The sequence below is a fragment of the Manis javanica genome, chromosome 17 (genome assembly GCF_040802235.1).
Source record: "Manis javanica isolate MJ-LG chromosome 17, MJ_LKY, whole genome shotgun sequence".
Lineage (NCBI taxonomy): Eukaryota > Metazoa > Chordata > Mammalia > Pholidota > Manidae > Manis > Manis javanica.
In genome coordinates, this window is record NC_133172.1 from 6340976 (window position 1) to 6364206 (window position 23231).

Below are 23231 nucleotides of genomic sequence, written 5' to 3' on the forward strand. Positions count from 1 at the left end.
TTCGGTTTTTCTGAGCAATGCGTACCCAGGTGGGAAGTTTTGAAGCTCCTGTGGTTATTAAAGAGTTATTGAAAGTTGCAGGTTTCTGCTTTTTTTAAACAGAGTAATTTTCCAAGTCTTCCTTCAGGTCTTGGAAATGTCAGCCCCTACGTCCATCCCCATGAGGCTTCCCCAGTGAGTCCTGGTAGCGGCGTGTCACCTATAAGGTGAGGTTCCATCTGATGACGCTTAAACCCATTTAATACCTGTGTGTGAGTGTGGGCCAGTCATTTCTGTGTATCCACGTCCTTTATTTGGACAGGTGTCCCTGAGAGCGCTGTCCATCATCCCCCTCTATCGGCTCACGGATTTCCCAGGAAGCTCGTCCAGCCTCATCTTCAGAAACCTGGAACATATTTGTATTTATGAGAAAGCATCTGAGTGGTGACCCGTGTCCATACTGTGACGGTCTTTCCGGTTAGACAGAACACTGTTCTCTGGGGTAGGAGAGTCTCTTTGAACACAGTGTGCTGAGGTGTATATTAAACCAGAATGCAGCTGGGCCTAGGGGAACGGCTAAAAGGGGGGTACTGGCTATCAAGCAGAAATATGCGTAATTCGGTTGACTACAAACTACTTTTAACATGTGATCTGGCACTCAACTTTGACCCCCATATATAGATGCTGGGGACCCCTCTTGGAGGTGGCTTGCTGTGACTGCCCTGGCCGTAGGTCCCACCTTGACAGTGTGCATCCAAGACCACGGTGGGACTTAAGAGGGAGGAGGGGCTCCTCAACTTCTAAGAAGAGATGAATGAAAATCCAAATGGGTCCCTGGAAAATTATTTGTCCTGTGTATTTACTCGCTCATCATATACTATTGTGCCCAGCACAGGATGTAATGTGAGAGCTGTGGGTGGCTTAGATACGGGTCACAAACACCCCCCTTTAGGGCACTGATGAACTAGTGCTTCAGGGACGGTAGTTATGAAAATAGTGAATACAATGCAAATGTAATATATTCTAATTGAAGCTGCTCTTTACAATACTAATTATGCTTTTATTATACATCCTATGATAATATATTAACGTTAAATTGTCAGACCAACTCATATTCAAATATATTTAATATGGTAAAATATATCATAACTTTAATGTAGTGCAAAGTGGGACACATTTAAATTGGGTGAGTAGAATCATGTGGCACCACTGACTTTACATAATTATCTAAGTAAATATAAACTAATTTTTTAATTAGATTTGGCAACATTCAATTTAGAACTTTAAAGAATCTTTAATGGAGACTTCCAGCTTGTAAAAGTGATACAGGCATAGCTAAGATGCATATTGTTTTATTAATTTCTAACCAGTGCTTACGACCTGAGCATACGGGCATGTATGTAAATGCACAGGGTAATCAGCAAGGCCCGGCTCATTGTTCTGATTCCCTCCACCTTGTCAGGATCTTTTCTAATTTCTTCTTCTTATTGTTTTCTAGAGTAGTTATTCTAAAAGTTATTCTTTAAAAAAAAAAAATAATAATAATAACAAAAACTGTTAGTGAGAGCTCGAACCGTGGCCAAATCAAAATAAACAGTGCATTTAATGACTCAAGAGCCTGAAGTTTCACTGATAATACCTGATTTTAAATTCTTTTTTAGCTTTGCCTGGAAAATATTTCCCAGAGTGTACATGAAAAGTTTTCCCTCAGTATTCCTGATATCTGGTAGGGACACAGGATCATGGCAGGTATTGCCAAATATTCTGGTTAATACTAGCTGTCAGAACAATCTCTAAACCAAGCCAACCCTTCAGTGGCTCAAGTATGACAGTAGTTTATTTCTTCCTTATGTAATGTCCAAAACAAGTGTTGTTTTTATAGTCTTTTAAAAAAATTTAAGTGGAATAAAATTGATATGCAGCATTATATTACTTTCAAATGTCCAACCCAGTGACCCAGTGATTACATATGTCACCAGATGCTTGCGACACCAAGTGGAGTTCCCCATTAGCATCCAAGATGCTATAATATTATTGGTTATATTGTATATGTTGCACTTCCTACTGCCAGGGATCAGTTTAGAAAGAGCATGGGCCCCAGTCCTGAACAACGGGACCCAGAGGCATTCTTCTGGAGACCGTTACAAGCTCTCCCTGTCTTAAAAAGGGACACGAGGAAGGAGCAAGGAACGTGCTCTTTCCTGTGCCCTCTGGTTTGGACCTCGGGGCAGGAGGGGGGGATCCTCATCCCCACTGCGATCCGCATGCTGAGCTGGCCGCTGCTGGGAGACCCTGACTTCACCCCGGACACACTGGAACCCCCATCATGTCCTGACTGCTTGTCACACGCTGCTGACTCAGAATTCTGTCCTTATGGCCCAAAGCAGGAGCTAAAACCATCTCTTCAATTATTTATTCCTGCTGCTCTCCTGCTCCTAAAATGTGAGCTCGCTGAGAGGAGCACCTGGGTCCCTCCTGTGTCGCTGTGGGCCCGCTGCATGGACCGGGTGCGGACACACACTGCGGCAGGCACCTCAGGGCCGGCTCCCGGCTTGCACGAGGACGCGGCCCCTCCAGGGCGGAGACTCAGCTCCCGCGTTTCTGGGGTGCTGGCGAGTGGCAGGAGCCCTAAAGCCTTTGCTGGCTCAACAGGCCAGAGAAGCCAGAAGACAGCTGCTTCAGAACAAAACTTAATAGGGTTCACAGATTGACATGGAAAAAAAAAATAACAATGAGCCAAGTCATCACAAGACTATGGTCTGAAGGCACAGGGCACACGTAAAGGGGCCGGGGCCTCTGGCACCAGCTGACAAGGATGTAACAGTGTCTGATGATGGCGCTTCTCACGCAGGTCTGCAAGCTGGGCTGGTCAGTGGGGGGCAGGGGAAGTGGGGCTGGAGGCAGAGGGATGCCCTGGACTCCTCGGGGAGGCGGAAGGGAGAGGAGATGGGGCCCGAGGTCCTCATCCCAATGTCGGGCTGCCTGACCCCGGCTCACGGCCCAAATCGCCCCTGCAAGGGGCCCATGTCAGCCCCCGTCTCCCCTGCCTCCTCCTTCTCCTCCTTCTCCTCCTCTTCCACCTTAAAGGCCTTCGCTGGCCTCTCCTCCCCGACAGTTGTTTCCACTGGGTCTTCATTTCGGTGCCGCTTCATGTGGGCATAGTGAGTGCACATCTTGTCAAACACCCTGAAGAGTCAGCAGAGGACACGGGTCAGAGCAGGGGAAGCTGGGCTGAGGGCCCACGGGGACAGGGCCGGCTGTGCGGGTGCATCCGGGGACAGGGCTGGTGCCCACCTCTCACACTCCCCACAGGGAGCGCCTTGGCCCTGGACGCACCCCAGAGGCTCAGGGGTCTGCTTGGGAGCAGCATTTGGGCTGGTGTTGGCCACAGATTGTCCCCTGCAGCTCTCCGTCTCTGTCTTCAACTCAGGGGTTGGATGGTGGTTGCGTCTCTTCTTAGGGCTGGCAGTGGCCTGCAGAAGGGGCAGAAATGACATCAGGGTGCCGACCTTCCACCCTTCTGAGGGAGATGCTTTCCCCTGTGGGGGACCCTTCCCCACCCCGACTGGGTGGCCAGTAGCTGTCCAGACCAGCACTGAACTCCAGTGAGACCCCCTTGCCCCAGAATCCCCTACCTTTGTTTCTGTGGGGTCTGCCTCGGCCAGCTTCCTTTTGACGCTCTTTTTCAGTCCCGGGGCCCGAGAAGATGTAGTAAACCGGACCCTCTTTTTCCAGGTGTAGTAATATTCTACACACTGGGCCACGGACTTTGTCTGGACCTGGTGAAAGAAAACAGCAGCGGGCTTTGGGCACTGCCCCACACGCCCCCTCGCCGTGGGGCCAGTCACTTCCTGAAAGCTGTCCTGGAATGTCTCTCCCCTTGGGCTTGGCACGCCCCTGGGCTACAAGGAGCACAGAAGCACAGAGTCCTGCTGCTGATGACGGGCTCAGGGTGACGCCACCGTAGCCAGCACCGTCCAAGCTCTGCACGCTCTCTGAGCCCCAAGTCAGTCCCGGGAGGCCTTCCCTACGGGAAGGTGTACACGAGGGCTCCCTACACAGGCGCTCACTGTGACATCAGGCCTAATGCCGTGCATTTACCAGCTGGGACTCCCTGCAGCAGGCTGCCCTCAGCAGCAGAGACCACAAAGCCTTGGCAGCAGCCAGGCAGCGCTCTGCAGTGCAGAGAGAGGAGGCCCACGAGAGGAGGAGGGAGTTTTGAGGGCACAGTCAGATCCTTGGGCATTCAGACCCCACTGTGTGCTCTCCCCCCACTAAGAATGGACCCCATTAATAATAACTTCTGTAAAAGCAAAGCAGAACAGCAATGTTTAATTGCTCTAGGAAGACAATTTCTCAGGAAAATGAAATTGGCCGTTTAAGATGTGGAGCTCACTTCAGAAAATACTTTTCTACATATGAAATTTTTTCAGCTCTGTATACCTTCAAACACTAGGAGCCAGAGTAGTAAATCCTCTGCCTAAGAAATATCACTACGTTAGGAAAAAAAAAACAACTTGGACTTCTGCTTCCAAACAAGATGGAGCAACAGGAGCTACATTGACCTTCCCTTTCAAAACAATGAGAAGAAACAGTCAAAATGTGTGAAATGATGTTTGGGAAGACGCTAGGCAAGCCAAGAACAAGTCTTACTGAGAGACAGAAAGTAAGCTACCAGTCCCTACACACTACACCCTGAGAGAGTTTCCAGGCCACGGCCCGGGGAGAGGGGTCCGGGCAGAGCCAGGTGGGCTTCCTGAGCTGAGATGGGAGGGAGGATTCTGGGGGAACAAGGCGGTGAGAGTTCACAGGACAAGGCAGGACAGGGAAGAGAGCTGCTCAGAGGAAACTTCCAGAGATCTGGGGGGCGCTCCCCTCGAGCGTTCAGCCGTGCTGACCAGCTTGTGCGTATGAGGTGGCCCAAAACTGGGTAAAGAACCGCCAGGAAGATGTAGATGAAAAGGCACTTTCTTGAAAAAGTTCAATGTACCCCTATCATGTGAGCCACTCATTCCTTTCCTAAGTATTTACCGCCCTCCCCGCCACCAACACTACTTGGTCACGTAGAGATTTGAATGTGAATGTTCACAGCAGGTTTATTTTTACTTGCAGATACCTGGAAACCCCGCAGATGTCCCTCAATAGGGGAATGATTAAATGAACTGTGTTACATCCACACAATGGAATACTCCTCAGCAAGAAAAAGGGTCCACACAATAACATGGATGAACCTCAAAATAGTGATGCTGAGTGTAAGAAGCCACACAAGGCAGACAAGCAGTGAACATGCTGCAGGATTGATAGAAAACACTGGTAAATGCAAACTAACTTATAGTGACAGAAAGAAGATAAGGAGGTGATTAGTAACAGGGGTGGTAGGAAAAAGGGATTAACCACAGGGGCAGGAGGAACCTTTTGGGGGTGATGAATGTGTTTCTTATCTTGATCATGGTGATGGTTTTGCAGGTATAAACATGTCAAAACATCAAATCTTACATTTTGGTTACGGGCAGTTTTGTGCATATCAAGTTAAAAGAACAAAAAACATCAGCAGACATTAAGTGTAGTATGTTCACATCCTTTTCTAAATACATGTGTATATGCACATAAGATCTGTATGGGCAAATGCCTGAGGTGCCCAACCAAAGTCAGAGGTCATCATTCAGAAGTAGGATGACCGGGATGGGTGCGGAGGGCTTTGAGCACGTGATGGCATTTCGGTACTGTCTGAAGGTGTTCATATCAATGGCTTTATAAACTACAAGCAGTTTACAGTGTGAACAGCATATCACCCCAATAGTCCCTCCAGCTCTGCCTCGGCTCAGCAGTGTGAGACGAGGCCTTGTCTACACCAGCCCACCCACGTACACCTTACCATCTTGTGTATCAAGGAAAAGTTGTTCTTATGAGCCTGGAATGCCTTATTAAACAGCTCCTTCTCTGTGGGGGTCCAGACGGCTGAACCTATCGGAGAAACAGGAGAGAAAAGGACAGTTCTGCAGCCGCAGCCGTGGCGGAAATGCAGCCTGCCCTTTTTAAAGCTGTCGTTACCGAGTACCAATCATGTACCAAGAAGTCTGTTTTATCTCATACAATCCTTAGAAAAACGTTAGCAGGTTGGGACCAATACTATCCCCACTTTACAGGTGCAATAACAAGGCTTCCATTGGTTAACAGACTTGCCAACGGGAGGCAGGGACCCCCAGTTGCCTGACTCCCAGGCTGGGGTGCTCAGCCACTGCATCTGAGCCCGCCTTCACCTCTCCCTGGCCAGGGGATCCCTTTCCTGGCTGGGCACAGCCCCTGAGGGAACCACTGCACTGGAAGGGGGAAGGGAGGACCCAGCCAGGAGAAAGAGGCACCCACTGAGGTCCCCCGGGAGGAAAAGCCCTTCTGGAAAGGCAGGAGAAGGAAGGCCCTAAGAGCACACCCAGGGGCACAAGCAGAGCCTGCCATCGAGACAGACTGGCTCCCAGGTAGCGGCCGGGCACACCCACTCCCGCAGCCTCGCTCCAGTACCTGCGTAGTGGTAGTCAGCCAGCGGGTGAGTCGGTGGCTTCTGGGGTCCGCTGAGTAGCAAGGTCTCTAGGGCCACCTGGAGCAGGAAGGAAAGCGGGCGTCTTTCTGAGGGAGGGCAGGTGAGGCGGAGGCCTGCCTTCCACCTTTCATTCATTCGAAAAGCACTGACAGGCCCCCCTAACGCCTCCCTCGCTCCAGGGCTACTCAGCGCGTGGTGGGGCTGTGGACTGGCCGCAGCCTGTGAGCTGCAGTGGACATACCCGCTCCGTCACTACGCATACTGCTGAGTGCAGCTGGGGTTTTTCTCAGTGGGGTTTTCTCAACGAAGGAAGCAGTGGCGGATTTATTCCTTCATAGCACTAACCACAAACAATTTTTGAAAACAGATTACCCTTTGTCCGAAATTTAAAATGTAAGCCCCACGGAGCAGGATTTTGTCTCTCTCACCAGTGTAAACCCGATCGGGACGGGCCGTGGAACATGCAGGGCCCATCGCAGAATGAAAACGCAGGCCCCTTTTAGAAAATTCGTTGATTTCAAAAATGGTGGAGGCAGAGCATTAGACCGAGGGGGGCCCCAAAGCCGGGCCTGCCCCAGGACCACAGCACTCATGAGGGCCAACACATGTACTGGTTCCTCGGCTGAGCACCCACTCTGCGCCGCCCACTGCCCTGCAACCTGAGGAAAAGCACAGTTGCCGACACTGACTCCTGGGGCCCTAACTCGGGTGACATGACCTCCCTTCCCACTACTCACAGTGGGACTTTTTATTTTCTAAACTACAGGATTGTGAAGCGGGTCCTTGGAGGAAGCAGATATTTTTGTTGCATCAGGGGTTTTCGTACGTGGGTTTTTAATCAAAAAGATAAAGCTCCATCGATAAACCAGATCAGTGCAGGACCTGAGTCAGTCTACTCGGCTCCGCTCCCCCTGCCCCTGCGATCTCGGAAGAACCTGGTGCTCTGCTGCTGCCCCAGGTAAATGACTGACTAACTGGGCCCCATCTGCACACTTGCCCTACAACTGACAAGGAGAGTAATCCCACAGCCACTGGGGAAAAGGATGGGTGGCCTTTTTCAGTTTTCATGAGCCGCAAAGCCTGCAGATGGCACGTTACATGCACCAGATTCCCAGGCTCAGCACGGCAGGGGCATCCCAGGGACCCGCCACGCCCGCCCCTGCCTCCAGCTCACCGGGACTTCGCCCTGGGCCTCATGCAGGCAGTGCAGAGCGAGCTCCAGGTTGGTGCCCCCTCCTGGCATCGTGCTGGAGCAGGCCAAGTTGCAGAGCTCAGTCACTGTTCCCAGCAAACGTCCCCAGCAGAGCATGAAAGATGGGAGACACAGGGAGTCAGGGAATGCCGGGGAGGAGACGTCCCCAAAAGCACAGAGAGGGGCTCCTTGTCCCTGTCTCCCTCACAGCTCCCTGAAAAGCAGGCCAAGGGAAGGACAAGGAGGAAGGGCAGAAGCGCTGCTCCTGGCACCTGCTCAGGATGGCCTGGCTGGTTACCGCAGAGGAGAATAGGGGGCGGGAGGAGAAGCCCTGGTCCCGCAGCCGGGTGCCGCACCCAGGGATACTGCTTCTTGGTCCCGGTGAGGCCTGGGAGGAGGATCTCCTTGGAGATGGGGGAAGGGGGATACCCTTGGGAATTCGACGCCCATGTCTCAGCCACCTCTATCCTGTGTTTCTCCATTGGTCATCATGTCATCCGATGGCTTCCAGACCAGAGATGCTCCATGTTCCCCGGGCGCGGTCGTAGGACGCTGCTGGAGCTCCGGGATCTCGGCCTGAAACTCGCGACCAATCCGGATGCATCTGAAATGAGGCCACACACAAGACGTCACATGTGACTAAGATGGGAAATAAGACGGAGATGTGTGACATGCCCTGCTCTCAGGCCAGAGCCCTGCTCTGTGGAAACTTCTGTCATCTCCCGGATGCATCTGGGGAGTATTCGCCACCCCTGACAGACATGGACAAGTGTTCTAGATACCGTCCGGCTACACTCCCTTCCTCCAATTTTCTTTATCACCAGGTATCTCCCTCAGGTACCCCTCTGGGGTTCCAGGACAGGGGAGGTGTATGCTGATGGCTGGCATGCTTCTACACCCATGGCCATATCCCTCTAGTCACATTCCATGGATACTCAAGCCTCACATGTGCCATCACCAATTCTACCTAGAACCCTAGGGTCCTGGGCATTTGTTCCCGTGGGCCCAACTATGGGATGCCCAGAAAGAAGAAATATTGGAGGAACTACCCACAAACACCCAGAGAGATCTACAACTTCTCTCCCAGCGAGTAGCTATCCCCCTTGGGAGGAAGGATCTCTGGGGGAACACAAGGAGGGTAAAAATATCCCCATTTTGGAAGGACCCCCAGGTTCTAAGACTGTTCCAACTCACGGTTCAGTGCTGAGCTCTGTGTCATCCTTGATCGCAAAGATGCCAGAAGAGTCATTCACTTGATCTAGAAAACATGCAACACAAAGCTTCAACAAGACTGACTGGAAGAGATGCAGGGTCCCCTTCTGCCTGCCTTTTGTGGAGCAGCTGAAACTAGGGTTTCCAAGATTGCAAGGTCGGGAGCTCCCTCAGAAAACTAAGAATAGAACTACCGTATGATCCAGCAACCCCACTAGTGGGTATAGACCCAGAAGGACTGAAATCAGGCTCCCAAAGAGACACCTGCACTCCCATGTTCACTGCAACGTGATTCGTACTAGCTAAGATGTGGAGACAACCAAGATGCCCATCGACATATGAATGGGTAAAGAATGTGTGGTTTATACATACAATGGAACCCTACTTAGCATTGAAAAAAGGAAATTTTGCAATATGCAACAGCATGGATGAACCCCTTGAGAACATTAAATGAAATAAGCCAGTCACAGAAAGAGAAATACTGCATGAATGCACTTAACATGTGGTATCTTAAACAGTCAAATCCGTATAACCAAAGGGTGGAATGGTGGTGGCCAGGGTTAGCGTCGCGGGAAATGGGGAGTTACTAACCAAGGAATGTAAAGTCTCAGTTAAGCAAGATGAATAAGCTGTGTATCAGAAGCTCTACTTGGAGGGCTCTACTCCAGGGAGGTGCAGCCAGGGACACAGGGTGTCCCTCTCCTCACACCTCTCATGCGTAAAGAGCTAAAGGAAGGTACAATGAAAAATGCTCATCAAAGAGAGAATACTATTAAGAGGGAGAAGTTGTTTTTGTTTTTAAAGAACCAAATGGAAATCTTGGAGTTAAGAACAATAACCAAAATGTAGATTTGAGCTGGCAGAAGTAACCAGCAGCCAACTTAAAGCTAGATCCATGGAGATTATGGATTTTGGAGAACAGAGAGAAAAATAAATGATTGAAGGAAAATGAAGAGCCACAGCGAAATGTGGGGCACCAATAAGTATAGCAACACGTGTAATGGGAATACAGGGAGTGGAGAAAGGAACAGAAAAATATTTAAAGTATTTAATGGCAGAAAATGCCCAAAGTGTGATGAAAAAACAATACATACATCCAAGAAACTCTATAAACTCCAAGTGGCATAAACACAAAGAACTCTCCATCTGGGCACATCATAGGCAAAATACTGAAAGCCAAATATAAAGATCTTGAAAGCAAAAAGAGAAAAATAACGTGACATACATGCACACTATAGTAAGACTAACAGCTGACTTCTCATCGGACATGATAGCAGTTGGAAGGCAGTGGGACATGATCTCATTGCTGGAAGTAAAAGCTCAACCAAGAATCTTATATCCAGCAAATTACCTTTCAAAAATGAAGTTGGGAAAAGACATCCTTAGGTAAATAAAAACTGAGGAAACTTGTTGCCAGCAGACCTGTCTTACAAGGAACATTAAGGGGAGACAATTATTCAGCCATGAAAAGAAATGAAGTTCTGATATGCACAACATGGGTGAAACCCTAAGTTTTCGTGCTAACTGGAAGAAAACACAAAGAAGCACACATTGTATGATGCCCACTTCTATGAAATGTCCAGAAGAGCAGAGCCTGGAGGACAGAAAATTCATTCGTGGTTTCCTACGGCTGGGGACAGGGTCGGGAGGTGGGGAACAAGAGTGACTGCTGAGCACAGGGCTTCCTTGGCACATGATGAAAATATCAGAAAGTTGATGGTAGCAATGGTGGCACAGCTCTGTGAATATGCCAACCACCACTGTGTTGTGTATTTTAAAGGGATGAATTGTATGACATGTGAATTACACCTCCACAATGAAAAAAATACTATAGGAAGTTCTTCAGACTGAAAGAGAAAATGACATGAGATAGTAATCTGAATCCAAAGAAACAAAAAACACTGGTAAATGTACGTATATAGGTAATTATGAAAGTCAGTATAATTGCATATTTTTCTCTTTTCTTGCCTTAAAAAGTAATTGCATAAAACACTACTTTTATAGGCCTGTAATTTATAAACATATATATGACGACTATAGCACAACAAAGGGGAGATGCATTGGAGTAAGGAAATAGCCCTCCATACCGTCACTCAAATGCATAGGAATCAATGAAGAGATGAGAAACAGTAGCTAAAAATGTTACATAACAAACTGTATAAATAATCCTTGCATTCCCTTACTCTCTCAGTTTCCGTTACATAAAATGAAATTGTATAGTATAAGAATTGATGAATTGCTGGGTTTATACACACACACACATACATATATAGGTACATATAAATAACTAGAGCCAGAGGGTTCGGAGAAATAGAGCTGTGTAGGAGTAATGTTCCCTTTTTTCACTGTAAGTGACGGGAAGGACAGGGAGGAAGGGCTGAAACCCTGCTCCTGGCACCTGCTCAGGATGGCCTGGCTGGTTACCACATGAGGAGAATGGGGGGGTGGGAGGAGAAGCCCTGGTCCCACAGCCGGGTACCCCACCCAGGGTTACTGCTTCCTGGTGCAGGTGAGGACTGGGAGGAGAAAGTCCTTGGAGATGAGGGAAGGGGGGAACCCTTGTGAATTTGGCCCCCATGTCTCAGCCACCTCTATCCTGTGTTTGTGGATGGCTCAACACATCATCCGATGGCTTCCAGACCAGAGAAGCTCCGTGTTCACCGGGCGCAGTCGTAGGGCGCTCCTGGAGCTCCGGGATCTCGGCCTGAAACTTCTTTCCTATCCTGATGCGCCTGAAATGAGGCCACACACAAGACATACACATGTGACTAAGATGGGAAATAAGACGGAGATGTGTCACGTGCCCTGCTCTCAGGTCACAGCCCTGCTCTGTGGAAACCTCTGTCATCTCCCAGATGCATCTGGGAAGTATTCGCCACCCCTGACAGACATGGACAAGTGTTCTAGATACTGTCCAGCTACACCCCCTTCCTCCAATTTTCTTTATCACCAGGTTTCTCCCTCAGGTACCCCTCGAGTTCCAGGACAGGGAAGGTGTATGCTTATGGCTGGCATGCTTCTACATCCATGGCCACATCCCTCTAGTCAAATTCCATGGATACTCAAGCCTCACATGTGCCATCACCAATTCTACCTTTAACCCCAAGGTCCTGGGCATTTGTCCCCGTGGGCCCAACTGTAGGATGCCCAGATAGAAGGAATATTGGTTGAACTTACCACATACACCCAGAGAAATATACCACTTCTCTCCCAGAGAGAAGCTAATGCCCCTGAAAGGAAGGAGCTCTGGGGGAACACAAGGAGGGTAAAAATATCCCCACTTTTGTAAGACCCCCAGGTTCCAAGTCTGTTCTAACTCACATTCGAATGCGGGGCTTGGTGTCATCCTTGATAATATGGCTGGCAGAAGAGTCATCCACTTGATCTAGAAAACACGCAACAGAAAGCTTCAGGAACACTGACTGGAAGTGATGCAGGGGCCCCTCTGCCTGCCTTTGTAGAGCAGCTGAAAGCAAGGTTTCCAAGATTGCAATGTCGGGAGCTCCCTCAGAACACTAACAGTAGAACTACCATATGATGCAGCAGCCCCACTAGTGGGTATTGACACAAAAGGATGGAAATCAGGCTTTCAAAGAGACACCTGCACTCCCAGGTTCACTGCAACGTGATTTGCAATAGCTAAGATGTGGAAACAACGAAGATGCCCAATGACATATGAATGGGTAAAGAATGTGTGGTTTATACATACAATGGAACCCTACTTAGCATTTAAAAAAGGAGATTTGGAATATACAACAACATGGATGAACCCCTTGAGAACATTAAATAAAATAAGCCACTCACAGAAAGAGAAATACTGCATGAATGCACTTAACATGCAGATCTAAATAGTGAAATCCATATAACCAAAGAGTGGAATGGTGGTGGCCAGAGTTAGGGTTGTGGGAAAGGGGGAGTTACTAACCAAGGAATGTAATGTCTCAGTTAAGCAAGATGAATAAACTGTGTATCAGGAGCTCTACTTGGAGGGCTCTACTGCAGGCAGGTGCAGCCAGGGACACAGGGGGTCCCTCTCCTCCCAGCTCTCATGCCTAAAGAGCTAAAGGAAGTTACAATGAAAAATGCTCATCAAAGAGAGAATACTATTAAGACGGAGAAGTTGTTTTTGTTTTCAAAGAAGCAAATAGAAATCTTGGAGTTAAGAACAATAACCAAAATGTAGATTTGAGCTGGCAGAAGTAACCAGTAGCCAACTTAAAGCTAGATCTATGGAGATTATAGATTTTGGAGAACAGAGAGAAAAATAAATGATTGAAGGAAAACAAAGAGCCACAGAGAAATGTGGGGACCAATAAGTACAGCAACACGTGTAATGGGAATACAAGGAGTGGAGAAAGGAACAGAAAAATATTTAAAGTATTTAATGGCAGAAAATGCCCAAAATGTGATGAAAAAACAATACATACATCCAAGAAACTCTATAAACTCCAAGTAGCATAAACACAAAAAACTCTCCATCTGGGCACATCATAGGCAAAATACTGAAAGCCAAAGATAAAGATCTTGAAAGCAGAAAGAGAAAAATAATGTGACATACATGTACACAATAGTAAGACTAACAGCTGACTGCTCATCGGACATGATAGCAGTTGGAAGGCAGTGGGACAACATGATCTCATTGCTGGAAGTAAAAGCTCAACCAAGAATCTTATATCCAGCAAATTACCTTTCAAAAATGAAGGTGGGAAAAGACATCCTTAGGTAAATAAAAACTGAGGAAACTTGTTGCCAGCAGACCTGTCTTACAAGGAACATTAAAGGGAGAGAATTATTCAGCCATGAAAAGAAATGAAGTTCTGATATACACAACATGGGTGAAACCCTAAGCTTTCATGCTAACTGGAAGAAAACACAAAGAAACACACATTGTATGATTCCCACTTCTATGAAATGTCCAGAAGAGCCGAGCCTGGAGGACAGAAAATTCATTCGTGGTTACCTACGGCTGGCGACAGGGTCGGAATGGGGGGAACAAGAGCGACTGCTGAGCACAGGGCTTCCTTGGGACATGATGAAAATATCAGAAAGTTGATGGTAGCAACGGTGGCACAGCTCTGTGAATATGCCAACCACCACTGTGTTGTGTATTTTAAAGGGATGAATTGTATGACATGTGAATTACACCTCCACAATGAAAATAAATACTACAGGAAGTTCTTCAGACTGAAAGAGAAAATGACATGAGATAGTAATCTGAATCCAAACAAACAAAAAACACTGGTAAATGTACGTATATAGGTAATTATGAAAGTCAGTATAATTGCATATTTTTCTCTTTTCTTGCCTTAAAAAGTAATTGCATAAAACACTACCTTTATAGGCCTGTAATTTATAAACATATATATGACGACACAACAACAAAGGGGAAATGCACTGGAGTAAGGAAATAGCCCTCCATACAGTCAGTCAAATGCACAGGAATAAATGAAGAGATGAGAAGTGGTAACTAAAAATGTTATATAACAAACTACAGAAAGAATGCTTGCTTTCCTTAATTCTCTCAGTTTTCGTTCCATAATACAAATCCGTATAATCTAAGAATTAATATATTGCTGGGTTTATACACCCACACACATACATATATTATGTAGATATATAAATAATAAAAGCAAAAGGGTTAGGAGAAATGGAGCTCTATAGGAGTAGCATTTCTGTATTTCACTGTAAGTTATAAACATCTGAACAGATTTGATGACATTAAGATGTAATTTTACGTCATAGAGGAACCACTAAGGACTAAGAAAAACATGAAAAGCTAAAGGAATTAAAATGTTACAATAGAAAATACTTACTACATAAGTAAGCCAGAAGAGAGGAACAGAAGGAGGAAAAGGCGAGGGACATACAGAGAATGAAGTGCATAATGACAAATGTAAACCTCCCTATATCAATGTAACATCAAATGACACTGGATTGAATAAACCAATCAAAATGCAGAGTTTGTCACATTAGATAAAAAATGTATGATCCCACTGATATTATCTATAGGAAACATGGTTTATTTTAAAAAACACAAGCAGTTTGAAAATACAAGGACAGAAAATATATACCAAGTAAACAACCTTAAAAGAGGCAGAATGGTGCTGTTAGGCTACTTAGACTTTAAAACAGAAAAACCTAGAGATTATGATAAAACTATTGCAGTGATGATAAATAACATTGTAGTCATATCATGAGAAAAACAATCACACCATCAGGAAGTTATGACAATTATAAGCATATATGCACCTAAAAACAGAGTCCAAAAATACATGAAGCAGAAACTGACACAATTGAGTATGAAATACACAATTCAAAACAATAGTTGGAGAATTCATACTTGCAGTAGTGGACAGGACAACCACACGGGATAAAACAAGACACAGGAACATTTTTGGTGCGTTCCACCCAACATCAGTAGAATATATTCTTCTCAAGTGCACATGGGACATTCTTCAGGACAGAACATATTCTAGCTCATAAAACATATCTCAGTAAACTTGAAAGGACCAACTTAATACAAAGCAGGTTCTGTGACTACAGTAGAATTACATTAGAAATCAATAAAAGGAGACAATTTGGAAAATTCACAAATATGTGGAAATAAAACAACACACTCTTCAATAATCAGTGTATTTAATAAGAAATCAAAAGAGAAATAAGGAAATATTTTGAGATAAAGGAAAGTAGAGCATAACATACTAAAACTTATGGAATGTGGCTAATGCAATGCTCCAAGGGAACTTATAGCAGTAACTGTCCGTATTAAAAAAGAAGAAAAATCTAAAATGACTATGGTCAGTTGATTTCCACAAAGGTGCCACACCAGCTCAATGGGGGAAAGAATAATCTCTTTAACACGCGGTGCTGCAACAACTGATATCCCCATGCAAAAGAATGAATTTAGACTCCTACCTCACGTAATATAGAAAAGGTAACTTAACATTGATCCAAGACCTAAATGTAAGAGTTAAAATCATAAAGCTCTTAGAAGAAAAAGGAGTAAAAGTCAGCATAATTGCATGTTTCTTCTCTTTTCTTAACTGACTTAAGGTGACTTTCGGTCAGGCAAAATCATAGATACAACACCAAAAGCACAAGTGACAAAAAATAAAAACTCTTGTACCACAAATGCCATAAATAAAATGAAAATACAAGACATGATACAGGAGAGAATTCCCAAATCACATATGTAATAAGGGACTTGCATACAGAATATAAAGGGAGCTCTTACAACTCAGTAATACAAAGATAATAACTCGATTTTAAAAAGGGGCAAAGGATCTGAATAGTCATTTCTGAGAAAATACACAAATGGACAATAAGCACATGGGAAGATATCAACATCATTAGCCATTGGAGAAATACACATCAAAACCACAGTGAGATACCTTATGCCCACTAGGAGAGTTATAATTGAAAAAGCTAAGAATCGCTGATAAGGATGTGGAAAATTGAAACTTGCGCGCAATGTGCATGGAAATTTATTCCCATGGCTCAGCCATTTTGGGAAACAGTCTGGTAGTTCCTTCAACTGTTAAATATACTTACCCGGTGAGCCAGCAATTCCACTCCTAGGCATAAACTCAAGACAAATGAAAACCTTTGTCCAACAAAAACTTGTATGTGAATGTTCATAACAGCATTATTCACAGTAATGAAAAGATGGAAACAGCCAAAATACCCATCAGCTATAAATGGATAAAATGTTGTGTATCCATACAATGGAATATTATTCAGCCATAAAAAAGGATTGAAGCACTGTATATGCTGTAACATGGATGAACTTTGAAAACATTATGCTAAATGAATAAACTAAACACCAAATGTCACATACTGTATAATTCCAATTACATGCAATGTCCAGAGTAGGTGCGTCCATGATGATTAGAGATGATCAGTGGTTGCCCAGGGCTGGGGAGACGGGGGCTGTGGTGGTGGGGGTGACTGCTAATGGATACAGTGCTGCTTCTGGGGTGATGAAATTGCTCTAAAATTACATAATGCGATGGATGCACAAGTCTGAATTTACTAAAACACACTGTATACTTTAAATGGGTGATTCATATGGTATGTGAATTATGTACCAATAAAGCTGCTAACAAAATTTTTCGAAAGGACAGGCAGAAGGGTGGTCAGGCTAAATGGCCTCTATATTTTCCTTCCGCCTGTAAAATTCTCAGCACCTAGAAGGCTGCTGGTTCCACATGGCCTGGAACACCTCTGAGCAGCCATCGGTCGCCCAGGCCAGACACAGCCGCAGGCCAGAGAGAACGCCTGGACCAAATGCTACACGTCGAGGTGGATCTGGCCCATCGCAGGCCTGCCGTGTGATGGTCAGAGATAACAGGCCCCAGCGTCACTCACCAAGCTCAGTACTGATGAGTTTGTCAGGAACAGCCTGAGTGGACATGGAACAGAGAGTGCTGGAATCCAGCCCAGACCCCTCCCGGATGGGGCTGAGCACCGGTGATGGTGTATCGGGAGAGCGTGAGCACAGTCCCTGAAGGGAGTGGTCCACCAGGAGCACTGGAGACCACAGGCAGCTCTGGTGGCCTTCTTCAGGTCGCAGCCCCCCAGAGGCAGAAGGGGCGGGAGGCAGGAACGATGCCTTGGGCTGCGGGCGCTTTCTCCGCTTTCTGGGCTGGCTGGTCTCCTCCGCATCTCTCTCCTGGTGTCCGTCCTGTCCCTGGAGAAGAGAATTCAAAGCTACAGGGGGGTGACTTGGGGCCACATGTGCACAGCTCTGTCTTCAAGGGGGTGTGAGCACCGGCAAGGGCTCTGCCCACAGAGCCAGAGGGCAACATAACACCCAACACCCCTGCCCGAGCTGGGCTCAGCAAGGGAGCCGAGCGCGGCCACCACGCCCGAGCCAGACCCCGGATTCTCGGCCTGGATAGATGATGCCTGAAGCTTCCTCATGTGCCCACCCCCCAGGGAGAGGCCCAGATATAAAGGGTTTTGGAGATGTATGAGGCCAGCGTCAAGTTGGTACAATGACTGGCACTTAGAGATGGGGCCGGAGATGGAGTGCAACAGTACGACAAAATGAAAAATGACCGCAGCTCCATGAGATGGACAAGCGGATCTGTGAACCCTGTCGCCCGCCTGGAGGGGGCTTCTCCAGGTGGGACCCTCCAGTACAGGCTGCAATGGCTGATCCCGTGAACTTACATCTCTTACCCACCTCCACACAATCTCACCTCTTTCTGCCAATCTTACTGCTCAGCATTCCCCAGGTCTCAGCTCTGACCCCCTCCTCCAGGAAGTCCTCCTTGACCTCCTCAGGAAGGGTCTCTGGTGTCCCCTCAGTCCCTCTGCTCCCCCTCCCAGCACAGCCCAGTCTGAGTCCTCACTGCCTAGCATGGGTTCTTCTACTCGCATGGACTGGGAGCCCCAAGAGGCCAGGTTGGGGCCATCCCTGTCACCACGGTGTCCTCAGTACTGCCCCCACAGGGCCGACCCAGAAGGTGAATGAATGAATGAATGAATGTGCAAGTCAAGCTGTTCTAGAGAGAAGATTTTTTACGGTGCGCTTGGTTTGGGCTCTGCCCATGTCTTCCACTGCCAGGTTGTGCAGGAAGCAGTGGGAAGAAAGTGGACCAACCAGCACCCAGCTTGGCTGTGCTCCCCGGGGGCCGGCTCACTGGGCCCAGAGGCATCCCCAGGGGAGCTGTGCTCATGCCGTCTGGGGGCTTCATGGCTCCTGGGGTCTCTGTGCCTCCACCTCCACCCTTAGCGCCTGACTCAGAGACTTGAAAATCTCTGTGCCTGACACCTAAACACAGGAAGAGATGGCAGAGTAAGAGTAACCGTAGGCAGGCGGCAGAGAGGCTGCTCCAGGCTCAAGCGCCGGCCTGCCCCCCAGAGCAGCGCAGCCTGACCCCTGGTCCCTGCCCAGGCTTCCCTGGGAGGGTGCCTCCATCCTGAGACCATGACACCCAGCCACTGACTCCCTCCCCCAAAGCCTGTGAGCGCCCTGCGAGCACAGAACCTACTGCGCGCGCCCCTTCACCTGCTGGTCCTGGTTCCCTCGAGGTGGCAGCCACTGGTCGTTGGGAAAACACGTGTGGCTGGTCAGCCCCTCCTGTGTGTGAAACATCGGGCTGCAGTTCCTGCAGACACACGTGCTCCTTGGCTCTGCCCACTCTGCAGGGCCTCCGTTTTGCTGGTTACTGTGGAGAGACACGGCAGGGGGAAGAACTGGGGAAGGGGACTCCACCCCTGGATTCTCTGTTTTCTTCTAAGTCTGATCCACTGACAACTCTCGATGAATCCCCAGAAATGGAGACGATACCCGCTTCCCTCATGGCCTGGCGGGTACCTCTTCAGGGCTGAAGCATCCAGAGCTCACTCGCCCAAGGCCAGCACATAAAAGCCCCCAGAGGACTCCCGAGGGGTAACCCCCAGGCCCGGCAGGGAGGGGCTTCTGAACTTACCATCCGCCTGCCGTGCTCTCCTCCTTCACTGGATCGGGAAGCTGGTAGGTATTTCCACCCTGAGGATGAAAACACATCTGAGCCAACATATCAAAAATGAGGCAGATGCAAGGACTAAAACTACAAAGTGCTGAGAAGACAACACAGGTGTGGCTCCTTGACCTTGGATTAGGCAGTGCTTTCTTGGATGACACAGAAAGAGAACAAACTGGACTCATCAAAACTTAAAACTTCCCTGCATCAAGGGACACCGTCAAGAAAGTAAGAACCCACAGAATGGGAGAAAATCATTACACGTTATGCATCTCATAACGGCCTTGTATGTACAAAACAGAAAGAACTCTTACAGCTCAACAAAAGTCAAATAATCCAGTTGAAAAATGGGCAAAGGATATGAACAGACACCAAATCTAAGAAGACATGAATGGCCGATAAGCACATGAGAAGATGCTCAGCACCACCAGCCGTTAGAGCCTCATGAGTCCGACCGTGATGGGGCAGCACCTCACACCCACTAGAACGGCTATGGTAAAAAAAAAAAAAATTGGACAAAAGCAAGTGCTGATGAGGCTGTGGAGAAACCGGAGCCCTAGTCCACTGAGGATGGGGATGTGAAAGGGCGCAACTGCTTTGGAAAAGCCTGGCAGCTTCTCAGATGGTTAAGCATAGAGCTACCCCATGAACTAATGATCCCACCCCTAGGACATTCCCAAGAGAAATGAAAATGTATGTCCCCACAAAAACTTGTACGAATGCTCACAGAAGCACTATTCATGATGGCCAAGTGGAAACAACCCAAATGGCCACCAACTGATGAATAAATAAACAAAATGCGATGTATCCACACAATGGAGTATTATTCATACATAAAAAGGAGCGAAGCCTGGCATATGCTACAACATGAATGAACTTTGAAAACATTATGCTGAGTGGAAGAAGGCAGACATGGAAGGCCACAGGGTATGATTTCAATTATTTGAAGTGTCCAGAGCAGGCAAATCCATAGAGACAGAGGTAGATTCATGGTGCCAGGGGCTGGAAGGCTATGGGGAGACCTGGGGGCACAACTAAGGGTGTGGGCTTAATTTCTGGGGTGATGAAAAATGTTGTGGAAAAAGTGGTAATGGTGCACAACCTTTGTTAGTATACTAAAAATCACCAGATGGTGTGATTTAAAATGGTCAATTAGATGGCATTTGAATATTAAAGCTGTTTAAAGAATAAGAGGATGCAGCTGTCAGGTGCTAGACCTGAGCACGTCGCAAAGAGAAGCGGCTGACCGCCTGGCACCCAGGTCCTCGTGGCCACCACCTGGGCAGGAACCAGGCTAATGCTGCACAAGTGCTGACACATGTGGGTACCCCTGCCCCACAGCCAGAGATGGCATCTCATGCAGGAATACTGAGGGGGAAGGAACTCTACCTTTATATCCTCTGAAGAGTTTGAGGGGCAAACCCAGAAGGAAGAGATGGGCAAAGGGAGGGCAAGCAGAGAAAACTCAGCGAGGAAAGGTGACACAGGGTGTCCCCGCGACTCTGCAAAGCCTTCATCCTAGCTTTTTTGCAGGGAAGGTTGGTGGGGGGCCATGATGTCTCTGAACCTTCACTTCCCCTCTGTAAAACTGGGTCTGAGGACTCACGGGCACTAAATAAAATGTCTGGACACTCAGAAATTCGGAAACAAGTGATGAGTGAGTCTCTCATCTCACAGCATAAAGTCAGGTACCTGGGTCCTGCTGGGTATCATCAGCTTGGACTTTGAGTCCTGCGGGGTGTCCACCGAAGGCCTGGCCAACGAGAAGGAGGCCATGGCCACCTGGCTGGGAGAGGCCGCACAGTGCGTATCCATTTTCACCTTCTCCTTCTGGAAGTCCAAGAAACATTGGGCCCACATGTTGCCAGAGAAGAGCCTGCGGCCTCTGCCCCGGGAGCAGGCCAGGCCCTTCGCACCTTTCATGGCCCCCGAGGCCAGGCCATTCTCCACCTGGGCCTGCTTCCCTGGGAGCTGGGCTCCGGCAGGATTGTCCCCACCCAGCTGGGTCTGCCATGGGCCCCCTGTGGGGAGGATGTCCCCCAGGTCTAAGGGCCCTTTCGTGGATCTCAGCTGCTTGGCCAGAGAGGAGATGTCTGGGTTCCCAGGGGGTTCCCATGGTGCAGGGGCCACTTTTGGTCCCCCCTTCGTGTCCCGTCGATTGCTGCCGGGCAAGGCCTCCCTGGGGAAGGCGGGCGTGGTTTTTCTCTTGTGGGGTGGGGATCCCTCTGGCTCTGGGTTTGCAGGGCCAGGATGGAAGGAGTCAACTGTGGGTGCCAGGGGTGGGGGCTGGTGTGGCCGCGGCCCCTGCAGTGGCTTCAGCGCAGCCTGTTTGCCCTCAGGCGCAGCATGCTGGGAGGAGGCCACAGCCACCTGGGAGCCTGAGATGAACACCTGGGACTTGGTGATCATGTGGAACACCTGCATCTGCCCTGGACTCACCAGACACTCCTGCGACTTCAGGAACAACTGCCCGGAGAGCGGCGTCGTGTTGTCAGACGACAGCCCGCAGGAGTCGCTGTCAGAATCGCTTTTCTTGGAAGCCCTGGTGTCCCCTTCCTGGCCGGCATATCCAGGGCCATGTGAGGCCTCCCCAGGTGCCTTCAGGTCGGTGGGGGGGAGGGGCAGTGCATCCTCCAGACTGCGGCCACCGCTGGGCGAGCGCTCCCCCGTCAGGGAGGTGCTGCTGGGCCTGGGCCCAGCCTCGGAGAACTCCTGAGGGGACACGGAAGTGGGCTTCTGGATGGTAAACAGACCATTCCCTTCGCTCTCGGGGCAGCCTGGCAGGTTCTGGAGCCACTGGTAGTTGTGGCTTGAAGGCTGGGCACTGGCAGGCACTGCCTGGCCTTGGAACAGAGGCAGGCCGGCCGGCAGGGTCCCACCCTCCTGCCCGCTCTCCAGGGTGGGTGGTAGCTGGGGTGGCCGCTCCGACTCAGCTGGGTCTGGACCACCATCCTCTGCTTCCCTGGAGTGAATGGTTGTGAACCCAGCGGCGGGCTCCTTCCACAGGGGGTGACACTCCTCCGGGACATCAGTGCCCAGGGTCCTTGGGGCCGCTGGGGTGCAGGGGTAGGGCCCCAGTGAGGGTGGGGAGGGACAGGCTGTGTTTTTCCCTTCCCCGTCATCTGAGGGCCCTGCCAGGACCGGGCCGAGAGAAGAGATATCCTGGTGGACCGTGCTACTTACAATAGAGCGCAGGGGCTCTCGGTTGGACAAAAAGGGGCCTGGGGACCTGGCTTCTGGAGGAACCAGGGACCGCAGGCCATCCGCAGCAGGCTGGCCGGCCACCTCGTGGGCAGGAGAGGAGTCCCCACAGGCTTCTTCCTTGGGGGGGGCCTCCTTCAGGATGCACAAGCCGTGCTGGACCTGGTAGTGCCGGCGCAGGGAGCGGTCCTCACAGTAGCTCTTGCTGCAGCCCTGCTCCATGCACGCAAAGGGCTTGGTCTGCTGGTGGGTGAGCATGTGCCTAGTCCTGGAGTCACACACGAGAAGGGAGTCAGAGGTCACTGGGGCTCAGCCTCCCACTGCAGGGTCCCGAGCCTGACTCCCTCAACAGTGCTCCCAAGGGGCAGTGGAGCTCAGAACCACAGTTCAGAGCCTGTACTCAGCCCCCAGCTAAGGTCAAAGCTTCTGGAAGGGGTGCCCCTCTCCCTCACCGTTAAGCAAACCCCTTCTCTGAGAGAAAAATCAACAGAAGGCAGGCCAGAGTTCCCCAGAATGGGTTCCCAAGGAACACCAGCCCTCCAGAGTGGCTCCCTGAGGACATGGGCTCAGCTGTCAAGTCAGTCCCCACAGAGCACCATGTGCTTCTTGGAGGTTCACGGGAGCAAATGTAAAAGCC

The 23231-nt window shown here is 48.9% G+C and overlaps 1 protein-coding gene across 1 annotated transcript; it reads right to left on the reverse strand.

Annotated features, from left to right (window-relative positions):
* Nucleotides 1-212: 212 nt before the first annotated feature.
* LOC140847187 (zinc finger protein 541-like) lies at nucleotides 213-23100 on the reverse strand. The gene is made up of 13 exons (XM_073226612.1): nucleotides 21086-23100; nucleotides 19361-19419; nucleotides 18937-19096; nucleotides 17289-17610; nucleotides 8904-8967; nucleotides 8171-8313; nucleotides 7692-7795; nucleotides 6499-6574; nucleotides 5855-5943; nucleotides 3615-3758; nucleotides 3274-3452; nucleotides 3060-3165; nucleotides 213-385 (listed from the first exon to the last, which is right to left on the reverse strand). Exons 1-13 carry the CDS (start codon nucleotides 22850-22852, stop codon nucleotides 290-292), a joined length of 3309 nt encoding a protein of 1102 aa, XP_073082713.1. The 5' UTR covers nucleotides 22853-23100; the 3' UTR covers nucleotides 213-289.
* Between the last annotated feature and the right edge of the window lie 131 nt (nucleotides 23101-23231).

Coding starts and splice junctions, on each gene's coding strand:
- LOC140847187 (XM_073226612.1), bottom strand. CDS start 22,852: ATGCTCACCCACCAGCAGACCAAGCCCTTTGCGTGCATGGAGCAGGGC. Junction 17,611..18,936: donor GAGGGAACCAGGACCAGCAG/GTGAAGGGGCGC, acceptor TCTCTTCTCCAG/GGACAGGACGGACACCAGGA. Junction 3,166..3,273: donor CCCTGTGGGGAGTGTGAGAG/GTGGGCACCAGC, acceptor CTGACTCTTCAG/GGTGTTTGACAAGATGTGCA.